Source organism: Heliangelus exortis, chromosome 2 (genome assembly GCF_036169615.1).
Source record: "Heliangelus exortis chromosome 2, bHelExo1.hap1, whole genome shotgun sequence".
Lineage (NCBI taxonomy): Eukaryota > Metazoa > Chordata > Aves > Apodiformes > Trochilidae > Heliangelus > Heliangelus exortis.
In genome coordinates this window covers 124,049,057-124,061,980 of record NC_092423.1, presented here as the reverse complement: position 1 = coordinate 124,061,980, position 12,924 = coordinate 124,049,057, and the positions used below count along the sequence as shown (strand labels likewise).

Genomic DNA, 12,924 nt, shown 5'->3' with positions numbered 1-12,924 from the left:
GCAATGCAAATGAGGAGGAATGCTGCTGGAGCTGCTATATTAGATAGATTTAAGTTGATCCCCGAGCACTACCCTAAGCATATCTGTAGATTTTCAGTGAATATGCTTAAAATTAATGTGTTTAGCAACTCTTTTTAAGCAACAGCTGAATCTTCCTGTTCTTCAAACCACAAGTTCTTTTACTAAGGATTGAGTGGCCTCCCAGATCACCTGTTGTTACTTCCACATTTTTCTGGCACTTTTTAATGTAATTTTTTCAGGAGCTTCTTGCTCATCCATGCAGGCCTCCTACTGCCATTGCTTGATTTCTTATGGATCAGGATGAGCTTTTCTTGAAATTGAAGGAGGCTGAACTTCAACCAGCTCTTCTGATCCCTATTTCTTTCTTGACAGTGTCCCATGGGATTATTCCAAGCAGTGAAAGTCTGCCCTCCAGCAGTCAACGTTTGTGATCTACGGGATATTCAGATGGTAGGAATTAGGCTATCGAATTATTTGCAAGAGAAAAGAACCAGAAGTAAATTCTAGTTTAGTGAATAGCAAATTTTTTGCTGACTTCATTTGGTCCATGATGCTTTTTGCATTCTGTGTATCACTTTTAATTCCTACCTTTTTTTTTTTTACTATGAACTCTACCAGGAATCCTAGCATCAAAAAGATGTGAGAAATATATGTGGAATAAAAAACTGGAGAACAAAGGATGCATGAATCACAGCATGTAGAAGCTGAAGAAAAAAAATAGATTTGCTTATCAGTATTGCATCTTGTTATTCCTAGAGCTGAAAGAAATATGTGTTTCCCATCTAGACTCATGCTGAATTTCCCATAGGTGGGATTAAGCTAGATTATTTTCACATAGATTATAAAACTATAAAGGATAAAGAGAAGAATGTAGATCCTGAACTGAAGTATGGCCAAGTATTCTTATTCCATTACAGACAAAAGTGCATCTAAAGACTTGGATAAATAAGCAAATTATATGGTTATAACACATCATAGAACCTTGGTTACTCTGTATTAATTACTTTTATGCATATCCAGCTATAAATGTGATGCAGGTTTCTCTTCAGAGATGTATAGTAGGGTGAATTTGCTTGAAGCCTGACACATTTCACAATAAATAAAATCATGCAACTCTGTACAACACTTCTGCTTGCTTACCTTGAAAGCTTTTTTAAATGCACCTCAAATATCAAAAAATACCCTAAAAATCTTTAGCAAAGGGGGCTGAACAAACAATAATTTTTATCTTTATTAATATGCTTTATACTCTCACTGTTTTTCCAGTCTGTTGGGTGTTTACCGTAGGGCAGTTTCTTCTAGCCAAGCTTCCTGAACATGATTATGAAAACACTACGTGTGGCCACTTGTTTAAATGACCATATAGCACATCTACCATTTCTTCTTTATTCACTAAATTGGCTGTCTTGTCAGAGAAGGAAATTATAATGCTTCAGCATAATTTGCTCCAAATAATTCTATGGTGGTTTTTTTACCAACTTAGTATCCTCTAGGTGTTGGTAAATTGATTGTTTTATAATTTGTTGTAGTACATTTCTGGGAATCAAATCTGGTCTGAGCTGATAATTTTCTGTGTCCTCCTCTTCTTAAAAACAGGTATAGTGCTTGTCCATACCCACTAGTGTTCTACCTTATGTGACCATAAGTTTTTGAAAGCAGTCACTGACAGTCCACACAGAGATTCAGCTAGTCCTTCAAAAACCCTAAAATGAATCTCATGCCATTTCCATTGAATTCACCAATTCATACATTAGTTAGAAAATTCTCATAGTCCACACCAGCTTGTTAAAGTTGATTAGATTAAATAACTGGCCAATGTAATCTATGTTTCTAAAGCAAAAGAGGCCTTTTCTGTATCATCTGTTGTCTGCCCTTCTTTCCTTCTAAATAACAGCAACATAAAAAAAAACAAACAAAAAAAACCCCAGAGAAAGTTACCCTAGCTACAGTCTTTTTGAGGCCTTTTGTACTGTTATGTGCCTTAACCTTTCTGATGTTCTGTTAGATGACTCTGCTGTTCTTTTCTATGCCCAGTCATGGGGTTGTGATTCCACATTTTGTACAATTCCTTTTCACTTTTAAGGATATTGAAGAAATTTGATGCTGCCCTATTATCCCTTTACTCTACTGCTTCAGGAGCACTTTCTGTTCTACCTTAAGCACACAATGCAAGATTTTCTGTACTCCTTTTGTCCCTAAAATTTCTTTTTAAGAGATCCTACTTACCCGTTCTCTGAGCTCATTGAAGTCTGCCCTTTCTGAAATCCACTATCCTATTTCTTCTGCTCCCAGTCCTCCATTTTTACAGTGTCTATTTGGTGAGATTTAATTTTTTAGCCAATGCCTCTCAGCCAAAATCAAATCTGAAACAAACACTTCCCTCATAACATTCTCCATGTTACAGGTTTGATCCTGGCCACCAGCTAAGCACCCACACAGTCACTATCTCACACCCCTAATGTTGTCCCTCATCAGGATGAAGGAGAGAACAGGATGACCAAAAGTCAAAAAAACCCTCATGGGTTAAGATAAATAAGGGAATAAAGGAGGGAAAAAAACAAGTAAAGCAAAGGCAATTGATTTCCAGTTTCCAAAAGCAGCCCAGGCAGTCTCCAAGCAACAGCCCTTGGAAGGAAAAACCTCCTCAGTTTTTATTTCTGTGCATGATGTTGTATGATACAGACTATCCCTTTGGCCAGTTTGGTCAGCTGCCTCAGCTCATTTCCTTCCCATTGTATTGTCAACCCCCAGCCTATTTATTGGGAAGACAGAACAGGAAAAAAAGAAAGCCTTGAGGCTGTGCAAACACTGTTCAGCAACAGCCAAAACATTGGTGTGCTTTAGAAACAAATCCAAAACACAGAACCCTATGGAATCCTATGAAGAAAGTTAGCTCCACCCCAGACAGACCCAGTACAATGTTTTGAAATATGTAAATGTTCTCAGCTTTGTCAAGAACTTTATAAGCTACTGATCTCCTTACATCTTACTATGCAAACAGATGCTGAGATAATGAAAATTCTCCTTACCATCAGATGGAGGCTGCTGTTAGTTGCTCAAAAAAGTCTTTCAGAATACAGAGAAATTATCTGTACTACAACCAGGAAAGGACACAACCTAGGATCGTTTTTCCTTTTAAAGCTGCTTCAGAACATCCAACAGGTCTCTTCCTTATCCCTGACTTTTTTGTAGAAAGCATTTTTATGAGAAAACATTTGCAAGCTCAGAGATGGAAGTGTATATAAATGCCCAAAGCCACAGAATATCTTTAAAAATCTTTCAAGATATTGCCACAGGAACAAGGTAGGCCATGGCTACCAGTAACATTTATGGTTTAACAATTTGAAGTTGAGAGAAATTAAACGTGTTCTCTCCTTCAAAAATAATATCCATATCATATCAGCTAAGGGAAACTCTATGTTGTTATGTAGCTTGCAGACTCAGATCTAAAATGCTCCCGCCTGTCTCATTCCAAGATCCCAGCCTTGAATTTCCATCAAAATCTTCCAGAAAACATCAGGTTTGAAAAAATCCTGCTCAACTCTCTCTGATTTCTGAGCTGGTTTTCTCAGAGGGTTTATTTGCATTTCAGTCACAGCAGAACCTTTCATGGATCTGGAGCATAATTTCTGTAGCACTGCCATGAGAAGTGAGGTTTATTGAGCAGAAATGTATGTGTGTATGTCTGTCTATCCCTCTAACAATCTGGAATGCTTCACTAAATCTAATAGATTTTTTTTTTTTTTTTAAAGCAGAAGTTTTTCAGGCTTGTACAAGCTGTATGAGAAATGGGCATCTGGGAAGAGAAGAAATATATTACTAATGCTCTCCTGAACACCTGAGGAAGAAGTCCAGTCTTGTTAGGAGTTGGTTTTCTCCCATGCTTTGCAAATAAGTGAGAAACCAATTCTGTTGCTCTGAAATTACTACTTATTTCACTTACCTATAAAGAGCTGAAAGTGGCCGCTTGTTGCCAGGTTTTGGTCTGTATGGTTTTGGTTCTCCTGCCATGTTGATATCTGAAAGCAAATATTTGATATTGGTCAGGATAATGTTTGGAAGTTGGAGTGAGTTTGCAAAGGCACCTTCAAGTGACTGAAAGTGAGTAATTCATACTGAAAATGGACTGCATGCCTAAAACCTCTGTATAGTTTTTACCACTGCTGAATTGATGCTATGAAACTTATTTAAAAATTTTTACTGCAATACTTGAGAATTTTGTGCAAAAATTCTGTTATCTCAAAGATAGAGTAATAACATTTTTTTTTACATGAGTTTCCACTCATGAGGCTGAAGCCAGTAGTATATTCCTATTACAGAAGGAAACTTGAATGGCAACATAGATGTAGAGTCAAATTATGATAGCAGGTCAAGTACAACAGTATTTGAGGAGGAATATCATGGTTCTGAATGGTTCACTCAGAGGTCTAGAGAAATGCACACTGGCCTTTAACTACCTCTTTACTGTCCACCCAAAATAGAGTTCTCAAAATTCAAAGTACAGTAACTATTTCCTACCTCAAATATTTTTATTTATCTATCTATCTATCTATTTAGTGTTCTGACTATAAAAATGTACTATCTTTAAAACTTTTGTGAGGAAAGAAAATATCTGGTTTTGCCCATACTTTATCTTAGTCAGGTACCAATAATCCTCAACAACACTAGAAAACCTGTGCACGGTTATTAAAAGTTCAGTTACATTATGCCTTTGTATTTATCCTTGAAATTCAAAAAAATGTGAAGCTTATAAAGACATTAATCAGGCTGAATCTCAAGTTACCCTACTCTTTGGGCTCATACATCTTGACAAAACAGGAAATACATGCCCATCATTTTGATTGCTAGTAACAGTTACCCACGGACAACAACAAGCCCTTCTGTGGAGAATACCTTGCTTGAGTTTATGAAGCTGTCTATATAGACACAAATATACAAGCCCCACCCACCCATCCTCAACTGGATTGTGTAAACTCAACATGACAAATCCCATGGATAAAGTAAAACTTCTGATTAGGAAACAAATTTGATGCCAACTGAATGCTGCTGCAGCTAAATCTCAGCTCAGTTTCACTAATATAGAAAAGGTTAACATTCAGTAAAGTCAACAGTTATTTCAGTGTAAGATTGCTGTCACAAAACAACATATCCCTTTTACTATGGAATCACCTGGTGAGCAAGACGTTCAAGGAAGAACAGGTTCTATGTTAAACCTGAAACCAAGTGGTACGGAGGGAAAGAGAAGTAGAAAGATAAGGTGTAGAATTAAGAACATTTTTATTTAAGCTACTCTTGGCTTAAAAAGCTGCAGTAAAAGCCCAGGACTTACTGACTGTATATTTTTACTTCACACAAAGTGGAAAAAATTAATCCATCTGACTTTTTAGCAATCAGAAACACTGACATTGAATGGGTGTGTTTCTCAGATTTTTTGATAGAAAAGGTTTCATGCTTCAAATTTTTAAAAGAATTTAAACCATATTTGATTTATAAAATTTGATAAATTTATATTTTGAGCTAAAATAATTTATTTAAAATAACACCAGGTCCTAAAATGAAAAAAAATTTGTATAGAATTATGTAATGTAAATTGCACAATTGGGTTAAAGTTTTACCATATAAAGCATTTTCAAATTCAATCTGATTGTAATTCCTTTTGCTGAAGCTGTATAACTCTTATATCAGTTTTCCATAAAACATTAGATTTCTTATATCTCTCTGAAGTTGGATGAATACTGGAGACAGTTTTCATACCTCCTTGAAATGCTTTCCTGGTCTTGATTTTAAACAAGTGCTTATTAAATATATATTAATCTTCCTTCTCCATAACTGTTAAAAATTCAGTTGCACTTCCCTCATTTAAAAAAAAACAAACCAAACCCAATATAAATTCTACAAATGTTGACCCAGAAAAGCCAAGAACAAATATGTCTGAAAGCTGTTGAGGAATTCTGATACCTGTGATGCATTTTCATCGGCCGCTGGAAATTAGAATGAAATTTTTATCCTTTGATCTTTACGATCATTAAAAATTTCAAATTATTTTGATATGTCATTGATTGTATTGACTTTCACCATCTCCTTGTAGAATGAGGTCAGATTTTAGGAAAAAAGTAGAACTATGATCTGTTCTGGGGAAATACCTCAGGCTGTGGGATTCATCTGCACATATTTTTCACATCTTTCATGTGCTTTCCTTTCAGAGCTACAGCCCAGGTCACTGTTCTTAGGCAGATAAACATTAAAGGACCTCCAAAACTTTTTCACATCCTTCCAGGAAAGATCAGTAGTATCTTGATGATTATTCTTTTAGATTCACATTTACAGCTTTACAATACCTACTTTTAACAAAGATAAGGAGTGTAGAAGACTAAGAGCTGTTTGTTATGTTCCCTTTTATTCTAATCAAATACTGTCGGAAAGGCAACTGCAAGAAAACACAGCTGTAAAGTTTTTCAGAATTAGTTAAAAGTTCCTTCCACTTAAATAAATTTCTAGCTGTACTAGCAGAAAACAGTGAACTATGTTATACAGACAGTAATAGCCAGAATTTCTCTTTAACACAAGAAGTATTTCAAAGGAAAGCTGTGCACATGGGGTTTTTCTGTTAATGTGAAAGTGATTTAATAGCTCTGCAACTCCCCATGCACCTTGTAGTAAGTTAAGAATGGATGTAGGAAATGGTTTGAAGAGTTAGAACAGATTTTCACCCCATTATTTTTCAGCACTATCTACTCCAACTTCAATTTTCTAACTAAGATTAGAAGTGAACTTGGCAACATTTCACAGTATAGATTATTTCTAGTTTGACTGGAAATCTTGCAAGATAACTTGTTCCCTTGCTTCATCTATCATTAGTTTCACAGCAGACATTTACATCTACTAGGTCATAAACTATGTGTCAAATAAATTAGTTGGCTACAGCACAGAGATTTACCTGTGCTAATGATCCCACCCCAAGGAATGCAGAGAGCTGTCACTCCTTATGCTGTAACATAACCTGCTGCACTTGTACATGAACATGAACCAGACAACTTGATAAAGGACACAAACATTCATAGGGATTCTCTGTGGGAATGGAGCAGCTCAGGGACTCTGACATTATTTTCTCTGCTCCTGTACTACAAATGTTCACTTAGACTTCAACGTTAAGATAAATTCAACAATGAATTTCAAAATATTAAGGAATCACTTTGAATTGAAAAGTGATGGCAGAAAACAGAATATTAAATGAAGCAACCTGCTCTCTTTGTGCTTTCAAAATCAAACAGGATCACTTTATTAAAAGAAGTGCATCTTCAGTTCTAGCTATTCCTGTCAGCACAGTGGAGGTTAGTTAAGATACAAAAGGTCTATATTTCATTTGAGGTTGTGTGTCAGCAGAATACAATAATTTCAAATGTGTAATTTTTAATTACACTGAAAAATAACTAGCAATTAATGAGAAAAGAAATGACTTAAAAAAATAACATGCAAAGCATTGAGAGAGTGATTGTATTGGCTACACAAATATGTCTCTAAGAGCAACCCAACAGTGCATGACCAAACTTTCTTGTAATGCCTTTTCCTACCACTGCCTGCCTACCTTCTGTATGCAGTAATGACCAAGGATACTCTGGTGCATGAACCTCTTGCTTTTGGAGAGGTAATATCACCTAGCCTTGAGGCTTTGCTCAGAGTTTCACTGCTAAAGCAGTCTGAGAATCTGGTCCAGAGGAAAACAGTTTCCTTTAAACAAACTTTGCAAGTGTAAGCAATGATACCTAAAAGTGTTCAGACTCTGGAAGCATTTCAGTATTCATCAGTATACCTGCCCTTTAGATTCTTTAAGGAGCTTTAGTGGAAAAAAAATTCAAACCCAAAACTAATCCACCATTGTGCTTCAAAAAACCAAATGCCATAAGCTAGAAACTTCAACAGGCTCAGCCCCTGAAAACTGGGACTGGGAGACTTTCTACTTCACGTGTGTTTCTCTGGGTACCACTACATTCTAAAATTAAATAGCATCCTTCCCAGGTTCTACTACTACTCATTTGTCTCTTGTATTAAATTGTATTAAAATCCACCTAGAATAACTTTGAGGTCCAGTTAACAAGTTCTCTCCTGTTCAATTTCTAGACATAGGTAGAGAATCAACATTTTAGTTGTGGCTACTCCACAGTAAGATGCAGTGAAAGAGAATGGTTCCATGTAGCTATAACTCAGTATTAATGATGTGGATTCTGAGTGTAGGCTCCAAGTCAGAAAATCTTGGAACCGAGACCTGGAATTAAGAAAACTTCAGGGCCTCTTTAGCTCAACAGCTAATTTTCTAGACATGTTTCATCAGACACTGTTCCATCTATCTTTGTGAATGGTTGCAGAAATTGTAACATTCCTTGAAAAATCCCACAGCTGCTTTACCTAAAATTTTTCATTGAGCAGGGTGTAATTTTGCATTTCCAGTCCAAGTTTTCTTTAGACCCACTTCTAATGAAATAAACAATAATGAAAATTAGTGTTCAGAGACAAAATTCATTTAATGAATGCACAGTTTATATCCAGATGTATGGATATAAGGGGATCAGAATAAATTTTTCTTTATTCAGAGGACCCAAAGTATATGGGACAGAAAAGAGAGACCAAGAGGTAGATTCAATTTAGAGGAAGCCTCTAGGTATGTGGTTTATAGCATAAGGGCACACCAGCAAAACTAAAGCTAATCTATCTTTCTTTTTTTCCACCTACCAGGCCTATAAATCTCCCTGCTGTCAACTAAAGGTGTTTCAGTGAAGTCATATGATATTTTTTACATCGCAGACTTCATTGTTTCTTTATATGTTACATTAATTATATGTCATATTCTCCCTTTTCCCTGTCTCTAGCACTGAACTGTGGAAAAAATTGGAGAGGAAAGGAGTTTTCTGTTCTGCTCAATTCTCGGCCCAAATTGCTGAGCTGTAAAAAAACTTCCTAGAAAATTGAACACAAACTCCAATTAACTTTCAAGGCTAATAAAATATTAAATGAAGGTCTGTGTCACACATTTTCCGTTTCCATAATTATATGAAAAATGATTTGCTTGTGGGGGTGGTCAGCTACATTTGGATTTTCTCTTCAATGTGAAGGAATTGGAAGCTTTTTTTTCTTTTTTTTTCCCCAGAGATGACAGCTATTGTTAATGCTCCATGCAGAAGGAACCGCTTGCTGAATAGTATGTGAAATTGCTTTGTTCAGCCATCTCTGCTTTCATTAACTACTGCTAAAATGAAATGGGGCTATAGAATTATATAACCTATCATTCTTAATACCATTCAGTAACAGTATCAGGCGTTGTCTTGCTGGGAAGCCTCTTTCTGCTCCCCAGGGAAGTGGGTTGGTGTGAGGACAGGTGACAGCTAAAAGGGGAAATCCTGTCCTGTCTACACACCCATCACAAACCATTACTTCAGATTCCTGGAGACAGCAATCTCCTTTTTATCTGAAGAATGGATGTTGGTGTGTTCAACAGCATTGTCCTGCTTTGATTTTGTCTGCTTGCTGCCACCCTTGCATCTTCTGTCCCAGGTGGTGGTACAATCACTGGGCAGACATGCCTGGCCCCTTTGAGTGTGTGACCAGCAGTGGTACATGAGCCACTCATCCTGCCCAGGGATGCTGATTTTGAGCGTGGGAGCTCAAAAATGCCCCTGGGATTCCTCTAAGACAGCAGAGGCTGTGGCAGAGACCTTGCTAAATGATTCTCTGTTGACCCTTTAAGCCCTGGAGATCAAGTATTGTGGTGGGGCAGGAGTCATTCTGGGGAAAGGTTGAAATACTGGGCTGCAGGGGAAGGAAGTCCACAGAGAAAAGGGCACGTTTTGTGAAAGGCTTCGTGTAGGAGAGAAGCCCTGTTGGTGGCAAATCTCCCCACTCCTCTTCAGCACTGGCTTGTGGGTTCCTCTATGGGAATATTCACTCTGCCACTCTGCTTTTTTGCAGATGAAAGAGATTCAGACTTGACTTGGGGGCTATGTGGCCATAACCACTTATCTGCAGACCAGCTCTAAGATGTGAGGGAGGTCAGATGTTAATTATGGAAACCCTTAGTTGGGTTTATGCCATAGTGGCGATGAAGCCAAACTATAGGTGCAGGCAAGTATAGTTTTCCTGTAAGAACGTGGTGGGTTTTTTTGGGTTTTTTTTTTTAATGCCATTTGATTTTCAACTGCTCTGTTTCCTCCAAGATTTCTAGCTACCATTCACTTGTTTAACACATGGACTGGCTGGTGGTGCCTGTGCAAAAGATTAAGATTGCTACCAGGATATAAGAATGCAATAGACATCAGGAACCTTCTGTTTCCTTCAAGAAAATAAGATTATTGTTTTAATCTAAGTTTAACCAGACAAAAAAAAAAGTGTTTGAGCAGAGACTCTTACATGTTCCCAGTCCCTGTTTGCACTGTACCTGATTGCTCCTAGCAATGGGAAGCCAAACTGGTCCTTGAGTTACAGTTTTTTAATAGAGAGGTGTGCAAGGAACACTTTTCTTTCTTTTGGTTCTCTTGATCACAATAAACATTGGGGAATATTAGAGAATGTTCCTGAATGTTCCCGAAAAGGTAGGGGGTGTGACCCCTTTGCCGTGCCCAACCCCACGCTTGAGAGGCCAATTAGATCAGCCCATAATCCTGTGCTACCTGCACCAGGGATTCGCTGTGCTACAGGTAAACACACCGGGTGTCCAATAAAACATTATGGTATCGTATGGTATGGTGGCTGGGGTGTGGTCACAGAGACCATATATAAGTGAAAGAAGCTTGTTTATCAACCATATTTGTTGCATGAGTTTTCCTCGCCGTTTCCCAACAAATAAAGACACTTTTTACAAAAAGAAAATACCAGGAGAAAACCTGTCTGCTTTCTGATCAAGCACAGTTATTACAGGGCAGCAGCCAACAAACTCTCTCTGTTTTTGTTTGACAACAACTGATAGTTATTACCATGAGACTCAGACAAAGCTTTAATGTTGGCTAGATGTCTGAATTCCACAGCATTGCCATTAGCCTCAAGCAGCAACATTAAAAAGTGTAGTGGGGATAGAGTATGAAAGACCTCATCTAACTCTTTCAGATTTCAATATGATTTGTTCTAGGGAACATGCCCTGAGCCTCGGTAATTTTCAATTCTTCCTCAAAATACATTTTTTTATATCTCTTCTAATACTTGGCTACTTTTCCTGCCCCACAGCCTTTTATCTAACTCTCCAACTAATGTTAGCTTCAAGCAATAGTTTCTAATGACAACTGAAACCTCTAGAGTACAAGTGAGTTCACTATCACCATTGTCCCAATCTCTCTGTATTTCTCCCTATTTTTCTGGCAGGTCGTCAATTTTATTAAAACAAACACAAAGTATTTTTCCTAAAATAACCATCACAATAAGAATATTTTGCCAAAAAATTACTAAGCTTCTTTTGTCAGCATTTGTTAGACACATTTCTCAGACATTCTGACAAAATTTGCTTACATTTTAAGTGCATTTGCTCATAATTTTGAAAAGTGATCCTTCCCAAGGCTTTCTGGCTGGCACAAGCAGAATGGCTTCCACAGAAATTCTTTTGAAGGTACAGCATGTTCTGCACATTGCAGAAGCCCTAAGATCTGTTCTGGTTTGGGCAGGAGGGCCCAGCAGCCCCAGGGACATGGGGCAGAGGCAGCACATGAAGGTGTAGGGCAGAGGATGTGGCACCTTCAAAGTGGGAGGGTAAAGTGTGTCTCACTGAAAGGTTGGCTGCTGTACCTGCTTCTGCCCCTGGGGTTTGTTGACATAACAGTCACTGCTGAGGGGTAGGTGCATTTTTGATACCCTGAGCTTTGCTGCAAAAACATTCAAGGGTAGGTATGACCTTGAGGGTATTCCCACACGCTGGTGTCTTTCATCCAGACTGACAACAGAGCAGAGAGGAATCATGCTGTGGATTTCAATGGGTCTTGGAAATGCCATCCATAGATCACAGGCAGCTGGCAGGGGAGATAGTAATGAACCTCTGTAACCCCGAGTGCACTTCCATCACTTCCCACTTCTGTTCCTCTCCAAACCATGACTGATTTTATCCTCCTTCTTTGTGCTGAAAACCTTCCTCTGTTCTTCATTGTTCTTCTCCTCACAGAGGTCTCAGCTTTCATCTTGGCACCATCTCACTTCAGCAAGCCCCAAGCATCTATTCTCAACTATTTCCAGCTGTTCAATTCTTTCTATATATGCTCTTTCTGACCGTGATCTTCATGTTCCAGGTTTATCTGGATGAGGGACTCTATAGAAGATGCTCTTTACAAGCTTCAAATATACCATGTAATTGCATAGAAGAAGTTTTATGGTATTTCTCTTGAGATACAATAATTTTTTTCAGTGCCAACTTCATGAAAATTTGTGTCCCAAATTATAAACCCATAGAAGGATATAATGGTTTGGATCGGACCTTTAAATATTAGGTAGTCAAACTCCCCTGCCATGGACAAAGACATCTTTCACTAGATGAAGGTACCATCCAACCTGAAGATGAAGTCCCATCCAACCTGACTTTGAACACTTCCAGTAATGGGGCTTCCACAACTTCTCTGAGCAACTTGTTTGTGTCCCATCAACCTCGTTGTAAGAATTGTCCTCCTTATATATAATATATCACACATTTGGGTTCTGAGAAGTTTTGTCTTTTAACTCAAATATTGTAAAACATATCAGAGACATCCACAGAATTAGCTGATATTTTTACATGTAAAAGTTTTACATATTCCTTTAACACTAACATAGCTTCAGTAGTATAAAATACTATTGTAGTGATAATAAAGGAAAATGCCCTGTAACATTCACTAACTTAAAGTTTACCATTTTCATTACAGGGTCAGGGTTAATTAAAGTGACAGTGGAAGTGGAGATAAGACC

General features: G+C 37.7%; 1 protein-coding gene across 6 annotated transcripts in view; it reads right to left on the bottom strand.

Annotated features, from left to right (window-relative positions):
- RALYL (RALY RNA binding protein like) overlaps window positions 1-12,924 on the bottom strand; it is a 389,580-nt gene that overhangs the window by 73,117 nt on the left and 303,539 nt on the right. For all 6 annotated transcript variants that reach the window (XM_071737864.1, XM_071737862.1, XM_071737860.1 and 3 more), the window contains one exon: window positions 3,965-4,040. In XM_071737864.1, coding sequence (XP_071593965.1) covers window positions 3,965-4,040 — 76 coding nt within the window. The remainder of the gene's footprint in view (window positions 1-3,964; window positions 4,041-12,924) is intronic.